The sequence below is a fragment of the Bombina bombina genome, chromosome 1, assembly GCF_027579735.1.
Source record: "Bombina bombina isolate aBomBom1 chromosome 1, aBomBom1.pri, whole genome shotgun sequence".
Classification (NCBI taxonomy): Eukaryota; Metazoa; Chordata; class Amphibia; order Anura; family Bombinatoridae; genus Bombina; species Bombina bombina.
Window position 1 is genome coordinate 948,979,823 of NC_069499.1, and position 22,920 is coordinate 949,002,742.

General features: G+C 35.9%; 1 protein-coding gene across 1 annotated transcript in view; it reads left to right on the forward strand.

Moving 5' to 3' along the window:
- Positions 1-1,128: 1,128 nt before the first annotated feature.
- LOC128661824 (protein spire homolog 2-like) overlaps positions 1,129-22,920 on the forward strand; it is a 47,325-nt gene continuing 25,533 nt past the window's right edge. Inside the window, exons 1-6 of the mRNA XM_053715998.1 lie at positions 1,129-1,379; positions 5,794-5,817; positions 11,185-11,194; positions 14,515-14,697; positions 20,848-20,973; positions 22,550-22,606. Coding sequence (XP_053571973.1) covers positions 1,129-1,379; positions 5,794-5,817; positions 11,185-11,194; positions 14,515-14,697; positions 20,848-20,973; positions 22,550-22,606 — 651 coding nt within the window. The remainder of the gene's footprint in view (positions 1,380-5,793; positions 5,818-11,184; positions 11,195-14,514; positions 14,698-20,847; positions 20,974-22,549; positions 22,607-22,920) is intronic.

The following is a 22,920-nucleotide window of genomic DNA, read 5'->3' on the forward strand; positions in this document are numbered from 1 at the left end:
AAATACAAGCTTGAAACATCTATAGCGTTTATACTGTACAAGACAATCTAATAGCACTTAGTCTGAGATTTAAATGAGCTGTTGATTTATTTTCTTTCATTTTGCTGATATCAGCCAATCACAGACATATACATATATACTGTGTACTCTTGCACATACACAGTAGTAGCTGGTGCCTCAGAAACTGGGCACATATCTTCAACAGCATCTGGGTGTCAGTCTGCATTTGTCCTTCCTAATGAAAGTATGTTTCTGCAAGAAAGATTTTTGTCTAAAAATATACAATTTGAACCCAGTTTTGCAGATAAGAGTAAGATAATCCCCCAAAAGAGAAATTTTCATAAGACATGTTCTTATTTTAGATAATTAAATGGACATTAGTCATTTGTAGTTGAATCTAAAATAGGGTATTATAATAGATATTACAGTTTGAGCACAGAAAAAATAAAATTTTAAAATGCTTGAGGGGCATTTCTCTATCCACCAATTAAACTATGAGAGTTTGGCTTATCAGCCAAAAGGATTCTGTCCCACAGACCAGAATTGTTTAAATACGCAGTTTCGTAATCAGATTTAAAGAAATAAAGGTAGGTGATTTTAATCATGACATAAACTGGCTATAAATATATCTATAAAGTTAATAATTATAAGTAATTCATATCATGTAATTGCTAGGAAAATGTTTACATTTGATCAGTTATTTAATAAAGAAATAACTGTCTTATAATGTGCACTTATAGCATAAGTAACCCAACATTTTAAGAGACTTTGCAGTTATGTTTTTTGAGGGCACATAAAACATAAATTCAGTGCCCAGAAAGTAATGTCATGTCAGTGTTTATATGTACATTATACATATATTTTATTTATTTTTAAGTAAATACTCTGCATATTCATTATAACCTAAATGTCATGTTCCATGGCTGGAGAGGTAGTTGATGTGAAGGGGTTAATGGTTGTTAATTGAAGCAACTGTGGTAATCAGTGTCCTGGGTTCTATAAGAAGGTGAATAAAGCTTTAGAGTAGGCCTAATTGAGAGTGTTTTAAGAGATTATAAATAAATATTTTCAAGGCTGTGGTGGGAGAGGTTTTGTGTAAAAATTTGATATCAAACTCACTGAGAGAAGATGGTTGAACAAGGTTCCAATAGGGACCACAGTAAAGTGACTCTTAAAGAAATACTGAAGGGGTATGGGCAGCCTATCAGTGAAGAGCAAGCTTGGGCTCTTTGTTTCCAGTGTTGCAACAAACTGAAGCAACTTCTATGGGGGTCCATGCAGGAACCAGTGTTGAGAGGAGTGGACAACATTTTAATTCATCAGGATGGCACTGTCTCATTTACAGTCTGCCAGGGTAAGGAAACCTGCAGTCTAACTCTGTCACACCTGCCTGGGCTCTGCTCATAAGTACACAGACACTGAGTTTTGTTTTCAAATATCTTTGCAAAACTTTATTATATTCATACAATTTTTTTTTTTTTTTAAAGAAATGGAGGTGGTGCATACAAATCTGCTTGTTGATTGCAATCTGTCTTCTGATATATAAAGCTTAAACAGTTGTTGTAACAGAAAAACATTAAAGTGTTTACTTTAACCCATTGGCTGCCTAAAAGGGTTAAAATGCATTGGTTAGTGTTATAAGACTCACTGACAGGGAAGGATTATGTCCCACTCCCAAGATGCCCCCAAACTTTTTGGAAGTGACTATGATTGATTTATAATTTATTTGTATGACATTGAAAGCTAAACTTAATGTTAACATAAAGTACATGAAAACTTTATATCTGTTTGTGTTAAATGGATCCAAAGGTGTGTTTTGTTTATGTTTGTTTTTTTATTTTATTTATTTTTGCTTCAAAACACATACCACTACTTATGCACAATCAATCCTTAAAGGGACATTATATTGTAGATTTTTCTTTGCATAAATGTTTTGTAGATGATCTATTTATATAGCCCATACAGGTGGGGTGTTTTTTTTTTTTTTTTTTTTTTTTTTTTTTTTTTTTTTTTTTACAAAATTTTGCTGATATTCAGACTCCTAACCAAGCCCCAAAGTTTTAGGAGTATACTAATGTATACCTATCCCCAACTTGCTCCTGTTTATGTAAAGGGTCTTTTCATATGCAGTGGGGGGGGGGGGCTGCTTTCATTGGGTGTTCCAGTCAACCTAATCAAAACTGTAAGCTTCTAAGTTTTTGAAAGGTTTTATACTGGATTTTTATATCCGCATCTGTGCATATTATTCTTTATAGTAGTGTCTTACATGCAGTGATATGAAAATTGGTGTATAGTACTGTTCCTTGAAGTAAAACAAGCCACCTTCCAATGCTATTTGTGTTAGCTGCTGTGTGTTAAACATATAGTTAAAGTATCACTCTGGAGTCACAGAAAACTGCAGTCCCTGAACAGACACTGCTGCTAGTATAACAACCTAGCTATGCAACTACCGCTGCTGACAGTTGCTAGTGTTAAAATTACATTCTCTAACAAATTAAAGCATGCTATTTTTTTTATTTTTTTACTATAATGGCCCTTTAAGTGAGGCCCAGTTGCAAACAGGCATCAACTTACATTTGCTAAGGTAAAAATAAAATTATTCTTATTCTTCCAGTAAATCACTCGGTTTATTTTTTATTTGTATTTTTAGTGAGGTTATAAAATATACAAATGAATGCAAGGTTACAATACAATCTTAAACTTGAGAATGAGAGCATTGTTGCGTATGTCCACAGATTCCATTTTGTATACAAGAGATTCGTTATACAATAAAATGTTTTAAGCTTACACCGTATACAAATAAAGAAAATTTGTACAACCTAAAACATAAAAATGATATAACTCTGTCATGAACATAACAATTTGTTAATAAATAGCATGTATACTCCGCTTCAAACCTCTTTTATAGTTAAATTCAGCTGTTTCTCAATATAATGAACGGCCACTCTTGGGCCATGATCATTAAGCCTGTAATTAGGTGGGAATAGTAATATCATGTTTATTGGATATAGTTAGAGAGACAGAAGCTGATTATAATATATTAAGACTAGTAGTAGGTGTGTAGATTTGGATAAACACCATTTTTGGGTTGGATTATTGGTTGTTGAAAGAATTACATGATATAGATTATAAAATGTTTCCCAGGTGACTTGATAGTCAATCACCTCTGTGGCAAAATGTTTACTTCTAATAACAGTTTGGGGGACATTGGTCACAGGGTATATTTTACAATGTTTACAGGTTAAACAATATTGGGGTGATGGGGCAGAGTTAATGGGAATAAATTGACATTCTTTATAGGGTGAGTATAGTGAAATAAAATAAGGAGCTAAGTGACCTGTGGCGGCTAACTTGCATAGCGTTTCCCAGAACTAGAATATCACCATATAATATAAACAACTAGCGCTTGCACAGACTCCATTTGTAAAATTGGAGTGCAGGAAAATAGTAATTTACCGTTCTGGCAAATAAAGTAAACACATTTTAGTAGGAGCATAAATTGGGCTAGTAAACAGTCTTATAATGTGATTGTAAGATTCAGGGTAATATTAAAACAAGAGGCATGTTAGAAGCTACAGTAAATAGTGGGAACTTACATGAAACCACAGGAAAAACAGGGGGTTTAGAGATAAACATAATTCACCAATGAACTACTTAAGATAAGCTTATAATACTAGGTACTGATTGTAATGAATATATCATAATGGTTTGTTCCAGTTGTTGCTGTTTATATTTGTTGCAGTTCATATATTCTAACACTAGGGACAAGCCTGAGGTATAACAGTGAAATGGGTGTGTTATCTTCAGTTAATAAAAAGTTCTTGAAGTTGAACAATGGTGCCTTCATGAGTTCTGTGCATTTTATAACAGGAGATCTTTACATGGTGTCAGAAGTTTTGATTGAGGAGTTTTTATTTAAGTTTGACTGTCATGGCTGCAAGCAGACAGCAAGTGCCTCCTATGGACTTTGATAAAGGCAATTTATGTGAGCACTGGACAAGATGGAGAGAGCTCATGGAATTATTTGCTGGCCCTGCTGCTGGCAAGTGGACACAGGAGCAGAAGGCTGCACAGTTTCTCATTTGCATTGGAGAGAAAGGCAGAGATATTTGCAGATCATGGAGTGCAAGTGGAGCTATATCTGCTGAAGGTAAAAAGGATCCCAATGTGTTATTTGAGAAATTTGAGGCATACTGTAATCCTAAGAAAAACATAACTGTACAGAGAAAAGTGTTTTATGAAAGACATTAGGGTAAAACAGAATCTATAGATGAGTGGGTCACACAGCTACATCTCATAGCTAAAGACTGTGCCTTTCAGGACTGTGATGATATGATAAAAGATATAATTGTGATGGGATCAAATTCTAGAGAAGTACAGGAAAAATTACTGCTAGAAGAGGATCTAACCACAAACTCTGCAGTAAAAATAGCTAGAGAATATGAAACATCTAGAACTCACATGCAGTTAATTCATAGTGACACAGAAGTTTTACACATGGTGCAAAGGAAAAGTGAAAGTAATCTGATTCATAGCAGAAAAGCAAATAACCTGCAGGATTGTGCAGAGCAAACTCTTTACAGAAGCTGTACTAAATGTGGTACAAAACACACTAAGAATACAGTGTCCAGCACAGGGAAAAATATGCTACAAATGTCAGAAAAACAACCATTTTGCCAGGGTGTGCAGAAACACTATAAAGTATAGAAAGTCAGTGAATCAAGTGGAGCAAGGTGAAAATGAAACTGATAGTGACATTGATCAAAGTACAATATTTCTAGCTATGGTGGATAAAACAAATGTAGAACAAGATGAAGTATATGTTGAGATTCTTGTGAGCACACTAAACATACCAATTAAGTTCAAGATTGATACAGGTGCACAAGTAAACTGCATTCCTGCTAGCACATATTATGAAAACCTGGCAAACATGTGAGCTTGAAAAGTCTGGTCTGTCAAAACTTGTTGGTTATGGAGGACACCGGCTACATGTACTGGGAAAGTGCTCATATCAATGCATGTTACAAAACAAAAAACTTAATTTGGAATTTTATGTTATAGACACCCCAGCAAAGCCTGTTTTAGGGTTAAGTGCCTGCAAACAGCTAAATCTTATAAAAATAATCATGACTGTTGATCAGTATAACAAAGGTTTATCTAAGCAACAAGTTGAGGAACTATTTTCAGATGTGTTTCAAGGGCTAGGTTATTTGCTGGTGAATGCAGCATTAAACTAAAACCAGATACACATCCAGTAATTCATTCACCAAGAAGGATTCCAATTTCCATAAAAGACAAACTCAAAGAGGAACTGGATCGCATGGTAAATTTAGGAGTGCTGAAAAAAGTAGATGAGTCCACTGAGTGGGTGAGTTCAATGGTTGCAGTAGAAAAGAAAAACTCGGGTGCTTTAAGAATATACATTGATCCAAGAGATTTAAACAGAGAAATTATGCGAGAACACTACAGTTTACCAACTCTAGATGACATCACACACAAGTTAGCACATGCAAAATTCTTCAGTGTATTAGATGCTCAGTCAGGATATTGGCAGCTCAAATTAGATGAACAGAGCAGCAGGCTCACCACTTTTAATTCACCATTTGGAAGATGGCGCTTTACTAGAGTTCCCTTTTGGTATTGCCTCAGCACAAGAAATATTTCAGAAAAAAGCACATGAAACCATTGAAGGCTTTCGTGGTGTAGATGTAATCATAGATGATCTTCTGGTATATGGATCTACACGGAAAGAACATGATCAAAATCTGTGTGCACTATTGGAACGGTGTCGAGAGAGAAACATGAAGTTAAACCCAGGTAAAATGCAAATCGGTGTTACCCAAGTTAAATATTTTGGTCATATTCTGTCACAAGATGGGCTAAAAGCAGACCCAGAGAAAATAGCAGCAATACAACATCTGGATCCTCCTACCTCTAAGAAGGAATTAGAAACCATTCTGGGTATGTTTAATTATCTGTCAAGGTTTGTTCCTGGACTAGCAGAAGCTACAGCTCCACTAAGAGAACTACTCCAAAAGGATGCACTATGGAGCTGGACTGACTCCATAAATAATGTTTTTGAAGATGTCAAAGGTCTTATTGTGCGTTCATCGGGAACTGGATTACAATATTTTGACCCCAAGAAGGAGGTAACAATACAGGTTGATGCCTCTCAGTTCGGTTTAGGAGCAGTCCTAATGCAGGAAGGCAGGCCTGTTGCATATGCTTCCAGATCAATGACACAACGCAACTATGCCCAAATAGAACAAAAAATGTTGGCCATTGTAATTGGTTGTGAAAAGTTTCATCAATACATCTATGGGCAGAAAGTCACAGTTGAGACTGATCATAAACCACTTATGAGCATCATGGAAAAACAACTTGTGTCCGCTCCACCAAGGCTGCAAAGAATGATCCTAAGAATACAAAAATATGATATGCATGTAGTATATGTACCTGGCAATAGAATTCCAGTAGCTGATATGCTTTCAAGGACATTTAAGCCTGGACAAGATGAAAGAGGAAAGGGACTTGGAAGAGCATGTGCACTCTGTACTTTCACAATTACCTGCTACTGATGAGAAACTTAAAGAAATACAGCTAGCAACAGAAAGGGATGCAACTATGGCCAATTTGGTTACAATAATAAGGCAAGGATGGCCAAACTCAAAAGCCAAAGTGAATGTTGACTTAAAACATTACTGGAATGTAAGAAAAGAACTGTCCATAATTGATGGGATTGTTTTCAAGGGGGGAGAATTGTGGTTCCCCCAGAGCTCAGGAAAGAAATAAGAAAACTGCATATAGGGCATTTTGGAATAGCCTTGTGTAAAAGACGTGCTAGGGATCTCTTATATTGGCCTGGAATGAATTCACAGATTGAAGATATGGTCAATAATTGTGCAACATGTCAAGAAAATCAAAGAGCAAGCCAAAAGGAGCCAATGGTAACAAGAGTACAGCCAGAGAGAGCTTGGGAAAGAATTGCATCAGACCTATTTACATGGAACCATAACAACTATCTTATAGTGGTAGACTACTACAGTCGTTACTTTGAAATAGTTCAACTAAGAGACACTAAGTCTAGTGCAGTGATGAATGTCATTAAATCTGTCTTGGCAAGACATGGCATATGTGATGAGTTAATATCCGATAATAGTCCTCAGTACTCCTCAATGGAATTCGCAAACTTTGCAAAAGAATGTGGTTTCAAACATACATTGTCCAGCCCACATTACCCACAGTCAAATGGCTTAGCTGAAAAATATGTACAAATTGCAAAGAACATTTTGGAAAAAGCAGCCCAAACTAATCGAGATCCATACCTGTGTATTCTAAACTACCGTAACACCCCAATAGATGGAATTGCATCACCTTCACAATTACTAATGAGTAGACGTTTGAAATCCGTTTTGCCTTCAACACCTACACAACTTGCCTCCAAAGTACAGAATCCTGAAATGGTTAAACAGCGAGTGGAAACATTAAAAAACAGGCAAAAACAGTACTATGATCGTGGGTCTAAATTTCTAAAACCTTGTGAGCTTGGCGATAGGGTAATGATGCAAAATTTAGAAGGAAGGTGGAAGCCTGCAGTGGTAACCAAAGTAACAAGTGCACCACGCTCATACATTGTCCGCACCGAGAATGGCAAAGATTACCAGCGCAACAGAGTACATCTGCGTCATAACAGAGGTACAAATACAGGAGTTACAAAAATATTCCAGATGCAGTGCTTCATGTACCACCAAGGATGTCACATAGTGATATAAATGAGACTCTAAGCTCAACTGATGCTTCACATGTGGACATACAGGAGGGACAATTACTGAGTACAACACCAACCGCACAACTCTCTGATCACAGCTCCAATGTGATTCTTCCTAGCACAACAGAAACAGCACAAGTTGAGCCACCCAGTAGATTCTCAAGATATGGACGGAGAATCAAGCCAAAGTATTGGGAAGATTATGACACTACATAACTGTGTGCTTTGTTTGCTTATTTGTTTTTTGTGCTTGGTTTTTTTTTTTTTGTTTTTTTTTTTAAATGTATATTCCTTTATATCTAATATATATTTTATTTTTTTAAGAAGGGAGATGTAATTAATATATCATAATGGTTTGTTCCAGTTGTTGCTGTTTATATTTGTTGCAGTTCATATATTCTAACACTGGGACAAGCCTGAGGTATAACAGTGAAATGGGTGTGTTATCTTCAGTTAATAAAAAGTTCTTGAAGTTGAACAATGGTGCATTCATGAGTTCTGTGCATTCTAGAACAGGAGATCTTTACACTAACTTTTATATATCTGTAGTAGCTGTCCTTTGTGTGTTCTATAACAATAGGTAGGATTTAAAGCATTGGACTCCTGGGATTTATAAACTATTAGGGCTCAGCAAAATTATTATAAGCGAGTTGGGTGGGCAGTGTCAGTAACACAGGTATATGGTATTTCCTCTCAAGGCATGTGGTCAAAGTTTAGGAGTTATTAACTGTTTAAATATTTAATCGCAGGTACTTATAGTTTTAAGTGGATTTGGATATCTTCGCCCTGGCCGCTGGCAGAGACTCTCCATAAACTATCTCCCCAGCATGAACCCACCACATTGCATCAAAATACATGTTAAGCCCTCAAAACATAACAGTAAAGGAAATCCTAGTACGCTAACCATATATACAGTTAAGTCCTCACCAAGAAAGACTTTGACAATAGGCTATATCTCTAACGTAATAGTCAATTTAAATTGGCTATGGACAGTAAGAGATCTGATACTTAAAGGTCAAGTATCCAAGTTAAGTGCAATAGCTAGGATTTTTCAAACATGGTTCTCAAAATATAGGTAATTCCTTAATCTAAAATAGAATAAAAGTATATAGAACTCTAGTAGGATATGGTACAGGTTTTTGAGGTGTATATAGCAAAATATGTCTGTTTAGCTAACCACAAACAAGATAACATGTGACAAAACTGCATAAATATTTATATTCTGTAGGAGTTAGTCCCATGGCAAATTTCTAAGTTTGTAGCTAGGAATGGTTGTCGTCAAATAGAGGATTTATCCTACCCCAAGTTTTTGTGTAAACCAAGCAGCTGTCTCTGGGCATATTCGCCTGTGTAGGAGTTGCTGGGAAGACTGGGATACATACTCCAGACACATCCCTGAGATCGCATCGACACGTGCATTTCTAAGGAGCCTGCCATTCTCAACAGACTTTCCCTTCAAGCCTCTGTCGGCCATTTTGAAAGCAGAAGTCTCTGGTATTGAGTTGCTTTGCAGTTGCAAGACTTCTTCACACATAGGTAGGTGTTTATTCCACGTAGAAACTTTTCCCCTCTTGCCGCGTTGGTAATGAGCTCTGAAATCAGATAGTGCAGTGGGAATTTCAATAGGTAATAGTCATAAGTTCTAGATGTGTGGAGAGTTTCCCATCAATCAAATCTATGGGATGACTTTGGATCTGAACAGTCTTGGTCATTTCCTGCCATGTAAGTGAGTTCAGAACCAGTTCCCATGTCTCTGTCATACCTTCCACTTGCATTAGCAGTATAATCGTCAAGAGATACAAGTTATAAAATGAACATACGCTCTAACTCCAGTAGATGTTTGTTTAAAGTTTCCAGCAGTCTCCTCTTCTTGCAGCGTGTCTCCACCATTTTGGTTTTCAAGTGCCGGCTATCTCACTCCTCAGATCCTCTCCTGTAGTATATTTGCCTTTGCAGGAAAAGTATATGCATCAATTAATTTTGTTACCTAGGCCTCTAGATAGGGATGTATATGACCCCTTCAGCCGCGCAGTTCCCAGTTTTAGAGGGTTATTGAGGCCTAGTCAGCTCAGCAGTAGTTGTATGGGGCATTCTTGAAGACCATAGGTCAGAATTGCTGGCGGAACCTCCGCCTCTGATCATCAATATAAATGTATATAGTCTTCCTGCGTTCAACTATATAACTTTTCTTATGTGAATTGTATCTGGTCATAGGAATTTAGTTAAATTTTCAACCTATGATCAGGAGCTTCACTGAGACGTGTCCTGCCACTTCAAGGGTTGGCTCCACATCGCCCCACCCCCCAAGGTTTTTTTTTTGTTTTGTTTTTTGTTTTTATTTCTGTAGCTCATTACACTATCCTCAGATTACTTGAAAACCAACCAGGGATGTCAACTTTTGCTGGATAATCTAAAGGACTCTACACTCTTTTATACATGTTCTCAGCATGCACTTAAGTCGTGTGTGTGTGCTTCGCACTCCTAATATAATGTATATTATATTGCACGTAACACTGCTCTCCTCCCCCCCCCCCCCCCCCACACTTTTTATTTTTTTATTTATATAAATATATACATACTAACTTGAAACTAGTAGTTTGCTGTCTGGATATTTTCAATAACTGGTATAGTATATTGCTGAAAATGTTTGTTTTTCACCGGTGACTTACCAGAATGTTTTTATTTCAGGTGTATGGGAAAACCATTTATCAGAACAAAAGGTAATGTTTTGTGATGTACAAAATTATAGAAATTTTGCTAGCCTAGACTGTGCAGCATATGTGGTTTTGTAGGACTGTCTGCTTTGTCTATAAATCATTTGCTCAGATCAGTAGCATGTAAGCCATTGTTCAACAATTCAATGACAGAATTTTTTTTTTTTTCTACATAGATAACCCTGTATCCTCTTGAAGAACAAGGTCCCTACTAGCGTACAAATTCCGATAATGTTCTTATTAATTACATGGTTAATTTTATTTCCTATACATTTTATTTTTTAAGGGGGGGTTATAAATAAACACATGCAGAAAAACTGTAGTAATTTATGGAGACAATTGCAAGCTTTCAGGACACGGAGGTCCTTTTGTCAGGTCTGACGAAAGGACCTCAGTGTCCTGAAAGCTTGCAATTGTATAAAATATTAGCTATTAAAGGCATCACCTTTACACAGCTTTTATGATTGTAGTACTACCCTAGAGTGCTCTATATTCAGTTATGCCATCAATCCTTTAGAAGATTGCACACTTCTAAAAGTGTTAACTTTAACACTTTTAGAAGGGGGGTACAAGTTGTTACTCACCTAGAATCAAACTCCAGAAATGTATACAATGTGAGAATATTTCCCATTTCTTCTGCAGAAAAGCTCACTTTAGACTAGGTCTTAGAAGATTTAATATGCATATAATGTATGTGTATAGTGAGATAGAGGTGTTTGTTTTCCACTCAGGTGGAGTCTGAAACGTTGGAAATCACTATGAATGAATACAAATAAGACCGATCTGATCTGTCGGAGGCCTTCTTACTGTCATTAGATGCTGAAAAGGCCTTCGACAGAATAGAGTGGGATTACTTATTTTATACCATGGAAATTGGAAATATCAAAGGTCAATTTCTCGAATATATTAGAACAATATATACGCCAACAGTTGCATATATATGTATTAATGGAAATACATCTACCCCTATTCAGCTATATAGAGGTACACGCCAGGGGTGCCCTCTATCCCCGATGTTATTTAATATAGCCCTAGAGCCATTTATACATCTTTTGAGAAAGAATTTGCCAGGTATACAGATTGGGAAAACACATCTACAGATAGCTGCATTTGCAGATGATTTACTGCTATATGTATCTGACCCTGAAGTCTATGTAGACCAGATTATAGAAAATATTTCCTTATTTGGATACAATTCAGGCTATAAGATTAATATGAAGAAATCACAGACTTTATGGCTATATAAAAAATAAAAAAATAAAAAATATGTATTTGAAGAAGTAACAGTCTATGAAATACCTGGGAGTAATAATAACTAACGACCCTAATAAACTATATGAACTTAACTTTTCACCGATAATTAGAAATATCATAAAAGATCTTAAAATATGGCAACTTAAATTTAAACCTAACAGGTAGAATTCATGTAATTAAAATGTCTATTCTACCAAAGTTAATATATCCTATCCATATGCTTCCATTAAGAATCCCGGTAAAAGATCTTAAAGTGATTGATAATGTAATAAGAAGTTTTATATGGAAAGGAAATAAATCAAGAATCAGTATTTCTAAGTTACAAATGCCTGCAAAAAAACTTGGCTGGGGGCTTCCGAATATAAAATACTATAACTGGGCGGCATTAGCTAGATATAGTATTGAATGGATAACAGGGATAGAGAAATATGTTAATATGGAAATAGAGCAAGAACTGATTAAACCCCTATCCATAGCATACTTACCTCATACAGAGACTCCTGAAATTCCCAAGGATATCAGAAATCATATAGTATTTCATGACTCCTTGGCAATATGGAAACTTATAAATAAAACTTTGGGGATAAATTATAAATATTCACGATATATCCCTATTACAGGCAATCCCAAATTTCAAATGGGTAATAATTACCCATTTTGTACATGGGGCAAATATGGAATTAACAAGATAGGAGATCTATTACATAATAATAGCAACGAGATCTACTTACCTCAAGAAATATATGATAAATACAAAGTTAAAATTGATAATTACATTTATTATTTCCAGATTGAATCATACCTAAAGAAAGTTTTACGAGATTCCAAAAGTAAATGCGTTAAAAACCAAATAATGGAATTTTGTGAGTTTTATGAAAAAGGTAATCACAAATTAACTAATATATACAATAAAATAATTGATATCTCAGTGGAGAAAAATAGTATCAAAATGGTAGGTAAATGTAATCAGTTAATTGGCATAGAAAATACAAAAGAGCAATTATACTGTAGTGTGAAAATAGCTAAGCAAACAACATATGCAAGTGATTTGAGAGAATCGCAGTATAGAATTTTACACAAGGATTATGTAACATCAACTAAAAGATCGAAATGGATAAAAGGAGAGCCTCCATCCTGCCCAAAATGTTCACATCCATACCCAGATTTGTTGCATTATTTTTGGGAATGCCCGAAGATTTCCCAATTTTGGTCCCAGGTAGCATACTGAATATCGAATATAATTGGAATAAACATTAAAATTGATAAACAAACAATTTTTCTTCTCCAAAATCGAAATCATAAGGCTATGCAATATAAATTATTTATTGCTATGGTAATAATATTAGCTAGGAAGATAATCACAAAATTATGGACAGAGAGAAAGTATCCATCATCAGTAATTTAAAGAAAAAAATTTGGCAACAATTAATAATAGAAAAATGATGTCATTGGTGATATCAAGGCGAGAAAAATAACATTTATGAATAAATGGGAACAATAAATAAAGACCTTAAATCAGGAAACGCAAAATTTGATATATAAAGGTATAACAACAAATAATTAGTATATATAATGAGCTATAATTTAACCGTTGCTTAAAGGATAGTAAGAAGGGTTAGTTAATATTCTAGTTCTTCGATGGTTTTTCTTTTTTTCCCTTTTATGAAAATGTAAAATCTCGTGTGAAGGGTATCAATATTTATGTCCTCTGAATCCGTATAAACGGAATATATAAAGTGTTGCAAATGTACTTTTATTATATGTAATTTTTTTTAATGTATCATTTGTTAATAAATAAATAAAAAATTAAAAAATACAAATAAGAGCTAATTCGTATGTGTATCCTATCTATTGGTATATGTAGACCATAAAAAGGAACTGACAGATGATACAAAAATACTTTATTACATAAATTGATAAAGTCGACGTTTCCTTACAAAGACTTTGTCCAGACAGGCTTTTTAAGTCCCTCAATGCAGAGTAACACCAGAATTTCCCTTCTGAATCTGGATATTTTTTTTTTTTTTTGCTTATCTAGGTTTTTATTATATTGTATGAACTGTGTGAATCATTACAATATGTGTAAGGCAGACTAAACCCATTCTCCTCTGTATACAGGATCCCAATGCAGATATCACTTTACCATACACCAGTATCTTGGCCTAAATCTCCTACCAATCTTTGCTTCAAAATGCATGTCTAGTGTTGGTGGTTCGATTTTTTTCTTTTATTTTTTTTTATTTTTTTTTATTTTTTTTTTTATTTTTTTTTTTTTTTAATTGGCCAGTATTTATATTTTGTTTTCCACTTCAAGTAATTAAAGATGCCAACATAATTTTTCATGAAATAAGTTACAAATGCCTTAAAGTGATTGTAAATCCTAGCATTTGTGAAACGCTTGGCTTTACGATTGGAACAAATAGAGGGGTTTTTTTAGTCATGAATTATAAAATACTTCATGCTGAAAGCTCCTTTATTTGTTGGAAGCGTTTGCTGCGCTGTTCAGGCAGCCCATGGCAGAATGCTATTTTGCTGAGAGGTGACATTTCCACCTCTTAGCCAATAGCAGTACGTTGCAACTGACGCCAAGCTGAATAGCCTGCACGGCTCAGTATTATGCTTATAAAATCTATTTAGTGTTTACTTTTCCTTTAAGAAAAGGTTATAATTTTACAAACCTCGTCAGTCTTACTTGGATTGTGATTGGTCAGCAATCGATTTTATAAATTCTGTGTCATACCCACTGAACAGTTTTCTATGCTTCATTTTTCTGTATAGATTATAAAAGATCTTGGACAGGTGATTTATATTGCACTAGACTGGGGACTGACCAATGATCTGGAACGTGCGCTAAGTGAACCATTAGATCACTTGCTGCATCTTATGCTGGGCCTCCACACTGCAGCTTTTGATACAAAGATGTATTTGCAGGATACCATAACTTTTAATGAAGTTATACAGGTAAGTGTAATCAGTATTACTCTTGGCCCACTTTGTTGCCTATAAATGCTACCAAATGTTTATAGCGCTGCAAACTCGGCGCTCTAGAAATAACCGATAATAGAACTACATGATGGTAACTGCTAATAAAAATAACTGATTTCCGCTTATTTAAATTTGATAACTAGTCTGATAATAAAAAATAACTGCTAATAATCAACTTTATTTAAATTGCTTGTTGACAAAGAGCTACAGAATATTAAATAGCAATTTATAGCAACTATCTATAGCAGCCAAATGCATATGAAACTCAATTTTTTTTTCTTTTATGATTCAGATAGAGCATATAATTTTTTAGCAACTTTCTAATTTACTCCTATTCATTTTTCTTCTCTATACCTTTATATGAAAAGCAGGAATGTAAGCTTAGGAACCAGACAATTTTTGGTTCAGCACCATGGGTAGCTCTTGCTGATTGGTGGCTAAATGTAGCCAACAAGTGCTACCCAGGGTGCTGAACCAAAAATGGGCCAGCTCCTAAGCTTACATTCCTGTTTTTTTTAACAATGGATTGCAAGAGAACAATGATAAATTGATAATAGGAGTACATTATGCAACTCTATATATGAATCCTGAAAGAGAAAATTTGGGTTTCCTATCCCTTTAAGTATAAAGAGGCATAATACAGAAACACATGTTCTATATATAGCATATAATAAGACAAACACTGTGGGGGACTTTAAAAATGTCTGGGACAAGCATAAGGCTATCCTACGACCTATATAAGTTAATGCTTTTAGGTAATATCGGGCAAATTTTCTGGGTCTATGGCTTTTATCTGTTGTCAATATCTGTTTCTGAGACCTAAAGGCAATAATAAAAGTATCTAACTTGCTGTAGCAATCATACAATAATACAAAAATCTACCCTGTGTGTATAACCTGTACAAAAGGATTAAAAACAGTCAGCTCTGGATCAACCATTTACTGTCAGTCATGAGTGGAAAATGGCTATATAGACACATACATTGGTGTCACTTAAACGTTTCCTTATTTTACTTGAAAACATACATGAAATGAGTTTGAATAGGAAATAGTCATTGACAAAGTTAGAATCCTACTTATACAGCAATACAGCCTTGTAGACATTTTGACATTGTAGTTGTAAATTTGTTGAGGTAAATCTGTATAGATTTCACCCCATGCTTCCTGAAGCACCTCCCACAAGTTTTGGATTGGCTTGATGGGCATATCTTGCCATACACAAAGAAAATGTGGTGTGAGTGCTACCTAAATATGGTCAGAGCTAAAATCCCTAAATGATCAGTGATCTCCAAAAAAGTGTGATCTTTGACATAGGTAGTAAAACAAAAGGGGGCGGGGAAAAGCGCTCCAATGAAAGAGCTGACCACTAGATGAGAACCTGATTAGGTCTGAGTTCTTATAATAAATGATGTCGCTTATAAAAAATCGAAAAAATGTGTGAATAGTATGAGAAATCTGTTAATTTAACAAAATATAACCGAATAAATTTATTTATAAAATATTTTACCAGGAAGGATAAATTGAGATTTCTCTTGTCCTGGGTCCACAAAGCATTGCATTGATACAAGAGGGTACAATAAAATACAAAAACAATATTAATACATAATACAGGTGAAACTCGAAAAATTAGAATATCGTGCAAAAGTTAAATTATTTCACTAATGCAACTTAAAAGGTGAAACTAATATATGAGAGACTCATTACAAGCAAAGCAAGATAGTTCAAGCTGTGATTTGTCATAATTGTGGTGATTATGGCTTACAGCTCATGAAAACCCCAAATCCACAATCTCAGAAAATTAGAATATTACATGCAATCAATAAAACAAGGATTGTACATAGAACAATATCGGACCTCTGAAAAGTATAAGCATGCATACTGTATGTACTCAGTACTTGGTTTGGGCCCCTTTTGCAGCAATTACTGCCTCAATGCGGCGTGGCATGGAAGCTATCAGCCTGTGGCACTGCTGAAGTGTTATGGAAGACCAGGATGCTTCAATAGTGGCCTTCAGCTCTTCTGCATTGTTCGGTCTCATGTCTCATCTTTCTCTTGGCAATGCTCCATAGATTCTCTATGGGGTTCAGGTCAGGCGAGTTTGCTGGCCAATCAAGCACAGTAATCCCACGGTCATTGAACCAGGTTTTGGTGCTTTTGGCAGTGTGGGCAAGTGCCAAGTTCTGCTGGAAAATGAAGTCGGCATCCCCATAGAGCTCGTCTGCGGAAGGAAGCATGAAGTGCTCCAAAATCTCCTTGTAGACAGCTGCGTTGACCCTGGACTTAATGAAGCACAGTGGACCAACACCAGCAGATGACATGGCTCCCCAAATCAACACAGACTGTGGAAACTTCACACTGTACTTCAAGCATCTTGCAGTGTGTGCCTCTCCGTTCTTCCTCCATACTCTGGGTCCTTGGTTTCCAAATGAGATGCAAAATTTGCTCTCATCGGAAAAGAGGACTTTGGACCACTGAGCAACAGACCAGGTCTGTTTTTCTTTAGCCCAAGTAAGACACTTCTGACGTTGTTTGTTCAGGAGTGGCTTGACAAGAGGAATACGACATTTGAAGCCCATGTCCAGGATCCCCTGTGTGTGGTGGCTCTTGATGCACTGACTCCAGCCTCAGTCTACTCCTTGTGAAAGTCCCCAACACTTTTGACTGTTTTTTCCTGACCATCCTCTCCAGGCTGCGGTCATCCCTGCTGCTTGTGCACCTTTTTCTTCCACACTTTTCCCTTCCACATCACTTTCTATTAATGTGCTTTGATACAGCACTTTGGGAACATCCAACTTCTTTTGCAATTACCTTTTTTGAGGCTTTCCCTCCTTATGGAGGGTGTCAATGATGATTTTCTGCACAACTGTCAGGTCAGCTAGTCTTTCCCATGATTGTGATTCCTACTCAACCAGACTGAGAGACCATGTAAAGGCTCAGGAACCCTTTGCAGGTGTTATGGCTTAATTAGCTGATTAGAGTGGGACACTTTAAACCTAGAATATTGCACATTTTCACAATATTCTAATTTTCTGAGATTGTGGATTTGGGGTTTTCATGAGCTGTAAGCCATAATCATCACAATTATGACAAATCAGGGCTTGAACTATCTTGCTTTGCATGTAATGAGTCTATCTCATATATATTTCACCTTTTTAAGTTGCATTAGTGAAATAAATTAACTTTTGCACGATATTCTAATTTTTCGAGATTAACCTGTATATGCAAAATTTAACATAGAACAGGTAGGAAATATATAATCAACCATGACAGGTGCAATCTCAAAGGATTTTAGGCTTGGGGAACGTTTTGAAAGTGTGCGGGAGGTCGTTCCATAATTGTGGTGCTCCGTAAGAAAAGGAGGATCGAGCTGCTTTCTTTTTGTATTGAGACAGACTAAATAATGTGCTGGTACTGGATCGGAGGTTATGGGAGGTGGGAACACCCGGGGAGAGCATTCTGCTCAGGTAGGGTGGGAGCTTCCCAGAAAAGCTCTTAAACACAAGGCTGGAAAGATGGAGGGTGCGTCTGGATTCCAGCGATGGCCAGTTTAGTTCTTTTAGCATGTCACAATGGTGGGTCCTGTAGTTACATTGTAGCACAAAGCGGAAGAACGAGTTATATAGTGTATTAAGTTTATTAAGGTGAGTTTGCGGTGCAGGTGAATATACTACATCCCCATAATCCATGATTGGCATCAGCATTTGCTGTACAATCTTTTCCTTTACTGTAGGGCTGAGGCAGGATTGGTTTCTGTACAGGGCACGTAGTTTTGGATAGTTTAGATGCAATTATTTCTATGTGGAGGCCAAAAGATAGATTAACAACATACCCAAGTATTTAAGAGAGTTGACTGCGGTCAGTGTGCAATTTGATTTTGTTTTGATGCGTAGATGGGAATTTTGTAGTTTGTGTAATTTAGGTCCTGTTACAAAGATCATTGTGACAGTTTTGTCAGTGTTTAGGAAGAGTTTATTTTTTGAGATCCACTTTTCTACCTCTCTGAACTGGTCTTGGAGAACTGCCTCAAGCTGCGGCAGATCAGATTTGTTTGCATAGATTACCGTTTTGTCTGCATACATGTGTACAGTTGAGGATTTGCAGACATTTGGCTGATCATTTATGAATAGTAGGGGGGCCGAGAATGGAACATTGGGGAACACCACACATGACTGGGAGAGGGAGGGAGTTGCTTTCAGAAATGGAGACATACTGTGATCGATCACCATTACCTGATTTTTTTTTTAGTTTGAGCAGTAGTATGTCGTGGTCTACTGTGTCAAAGGCCTTTGCAAAATCAAGGAAAATTGCTCTGGTTAGGTCTCCTTGTTCCATGCCAGTTTGGATGTTGTTGCAAACTTTTAGGAGGGCAGTTGTAGTGGAGTGATTTGGGCAAAAACCTGATTGAACAGGGGTCAGATAGTTATATTGTTATATTGTTGGTAATACTCACATATGGACGCATTTTTCTAAGATTTTTGACAATACTGGGAGCAATGATATTGGGCTATAGTTGGTAACCAAGGTTAACTCACCACTTTTATGGATAGTTTGGTATACACCCAGGAGCATTACATTTGTATCCAATATCAATCGTATGATAAAATTGACCTTGCGGTTCTCGTTAACTATTAAGTATTTTTATATTGTCACTTAGATGCCGGCATCATTTTTATTGTTCTATATTGCTGTATCTTAAATAAGAATTTTAGATCTGTTTATTAAATTTGGTCATATCAATTTTTACCCACATTTATCTAGATCTGTTCATTTATTCTTTTTTTCATTTGGTTATATGTTGTTAAATTTACCAGATTGCTCATACCATTCCCTTTTTTTTTTTTTTTTTTTTTATTAGTAACCACATAATAATGATATTATTATTCACACGCCTAATCAGGTTTTTTTTTTTTTTTTTTTTTTTTTTTTTTAATCTAGTGGTCAGCTCTTTCATTGGAGCACTTTTTCCTGTCCCCCTTTTTGTTTTACTACCTATATCTTGCCATACAATCAAGCTGCTCCCACAACTGCTCAATAGGGTTGAGATCTGGTGACTGTGCTGGCCACTCAAAGACGGAATACCAGCTGACTGATTCTTCGCTAAATAGTTATTGCATAGTTTGGAGCTCTGCTTTGGGTCATTGTCCTGTTATAGGAGGAAATTGACTCCTCCAATCAAGCGCCGTCCACAGGGTATGGCATTGAAAAATGGGAGTGATAGCCTTCCTGCTTCAAGGTCCCTTTTACCCTGTATAAATCTCCCTCTTTACCACCACCAAAGCACCCCAGACCATCACATTGCCTCCACCATGCTTAACAGATGGCGTCAAGCACTCCTCCAGAATCTTAATTTGGTCTTTGTCTCAACTGTTCTTTGTGATCTAATCACCTCAAACTTTGATCTGTATAGCATTTGAGAACCTGAGCTTTGCACTAGAAGGCTTAAAGGGACACTGAACCCAATTTTTATTTCTTTTGTGATTCAGATAGAGAATGTCATTTTAAGCAACTTTCTAATTTACTACTATCCTATTTTCTTCATTCTCTTGGTATCTTTATTTGAAATGTAAGTTTAGATGCCGGCCCATTTTTGGTGAACAACCTGGGTTGTTCTTGCTGATTGGATAAATTCATCCGCCAATTAAAAAGTGCTGTCAAGAGTTCTGAACTAATTAAAAAGCTTAGATGCTTTATCAAATAAAGATAGCAAGAGAGAAAAAAAATTGATAATAGGAGTAAATTAGAAAGTTGCTTAATTGTATGCTCTATCTGAATCACGAAAGAAAAAAAAATTTGGGTTCAGTGTCTCTTTAAAATCCTGCTCCACTACCTTGTCAGGTTTGGGTGGTGACTAAAGCAAAAGACAGGTTGTAAGCCCGGTTCGTTACTGGTTGTTAATAGATTAGCTAATTTTCTATACAATAATTCTATTACTTTTATGGAATGGAGTATTTTAATATCGCTTCTATCTCCATAACATGTATGTGTTTCTATTTTTAAAGGGTTTCTTTTTTTTTTTTTTTTTTTTTTTTTTTGTTTGCGATTTTTAGACTGTTTGAATATTCAATAATTCCCATATCAGCATGGAAACCCTCACTTTAGTTTTAACTGTGAATTATTGCTTTTCCAGCTTTGTTCAGAAAGGCTTTTTACCCCTTCCAAAGCATCTAGTCACTACCGAACCGTTTGCAGGGTCTACTTTGCTGAGCACAAGGAATTTGGCAAGCTCTTGTTGACTATCGAGAGATCCAAGAAGGTACATGCTTCTGACACATCTCACTTTTTTCCTTCTGACATTTTCATCAACATTTATTTGTACTTAACAGAACTCTGAGAGAGCTGATAATCTATGGCAAGAATTTCAGTAACCTAGACAATGATTGTCTTGCTGGTTTTAGGCAGAATGTCTAAAGAAATCCGAGAGGTAGTGCAATTATTTTTAGTTACAACAGATAAAAGGGAAGGAATTGGTGCTAGTTTGTACTATGGCTATGGGAAACAAGTGACAGAACTGGCAGAGTATCAAAAAGAGAACAATGGTAGACATTTTTAAATGCCTCTACGACATAAGGTCCAATGATCTAAAGTGCTCAACTCAGGCTAGATCTAAGGAGTCTCGTCAGTATAGTGAGGTCTGTCTAAGTTTAGAAACAAATTTTACAGTGAGGGTTTTTCTCACTAATCAGGGATCTGTATGCAAAGGAAAGACGACTATTACTATATAAGGTTAAAAAAAAGCCCAACAATTTAGTGATTTCTCTCCATGGCATTAAGTTTGTGGGGGTTTTTTTTACCATGGGGCCCATATTTTCCTAAGACCAAAAAGGTTGTGAACATGGTTGCATAAACATTTAGCAAGTTATTATATGTGAAGGGGTTAAAGGAAAGAATAGTCTTAACAGTCAATTGTGAGTCAGGAGGGGATAAAAAGTGAGATTTTTCTTTGCTTTGTAGATACATTTTATATAGCCCATCTGGTGGTGTTTTTATAAATTATAGTTTTTGCTTTGTATTTGTATTTTTAAGAACATTGTGCTGATTTTCAGACTCCTAACCAAGCCCCACTGTGCCAGATGTATACACGCGTTTAGACTCCTGCAGGCTCCTGTTTATGTCTTTTCATATGCAGGGAAGGGGGAGATGGGAAGGGTCTGCTCTTTTTGTTTACCCAGACCCTTTTTGTGTCTCTCAGACTACCTCATCAACAGAGCTAAACTGGGAGCTTCTAAATAAGTTTTTAAAAGGTTTTATACTGGATTTTTAGATCAGCCACTGTGCTTATTCTTCTTTATAGTAGTCTATTACATGCAGTTATATGAAAATCAGTGTATACTATCTTGGATATTTAAATTCACATTCAATTAATTATAATGGTACTAAAATGCTCACCAGTGCCTTGGTTGCTGGTTAGAAAGTTGCCACTTTTACTATTAAAAAAAAAACAAAAAAACTTTTCTTGCCTTGAATGTATTCCCAATGATCAATTTTACCTGCTGCTATTTATAAATTATTAAAACTACCACTTAAAACAAATTTCAACACTACATTATTGGCTTCAAGCTTCATGTTAAGTGGGACTCGGGGAGATCAACTTATTTGAAAGAGCATTCTGCAGCAATGGTAACTAAAGTTTAAGGGGGGGGGGGTGGTTCTTGCTAAAAAACTTGGTCCCTTTAACTATTTCTGCAAGTTATACAGGAAGATCTATGTAACAAACCCTTATTTACTTGCTTTTGCAAATCATTTGCATTCATTTATCATGTAAGGGCATCTTGCAAAAAATCAATTTTACTATTCCTACTGTTTACCCTAATTTTCTGTTTTTTATGTAGAAACTAAAACTACTAGATTCTGAAGATAAGGAGGCACTGATCCTCTTTGACAACTGGGTGAGATTTATTGCCCACTAACAAGCTATTGACACATTTTATTTTATTCCATATTTTTTTTAACCCTTTATATGTGAGCACTGACATCTCTTAACAGTTAATATTTGTAATCCTCATGTAAATGCACTATTTTTCACAAGAAGGTGCTGCAAAAATACCAAGCTTTGTAAATAATGTCCCTTTGCTTTACTGAGGTATGTTTTCTGTACAAAAACGCCTTTAAAGGGACACTGAACCCAAATATTCTTTCGTGATTCAGATAGCAAGAGAACAAAGAAAATTTGATAATAGAGCATGCAATTTTAAGCAACTTT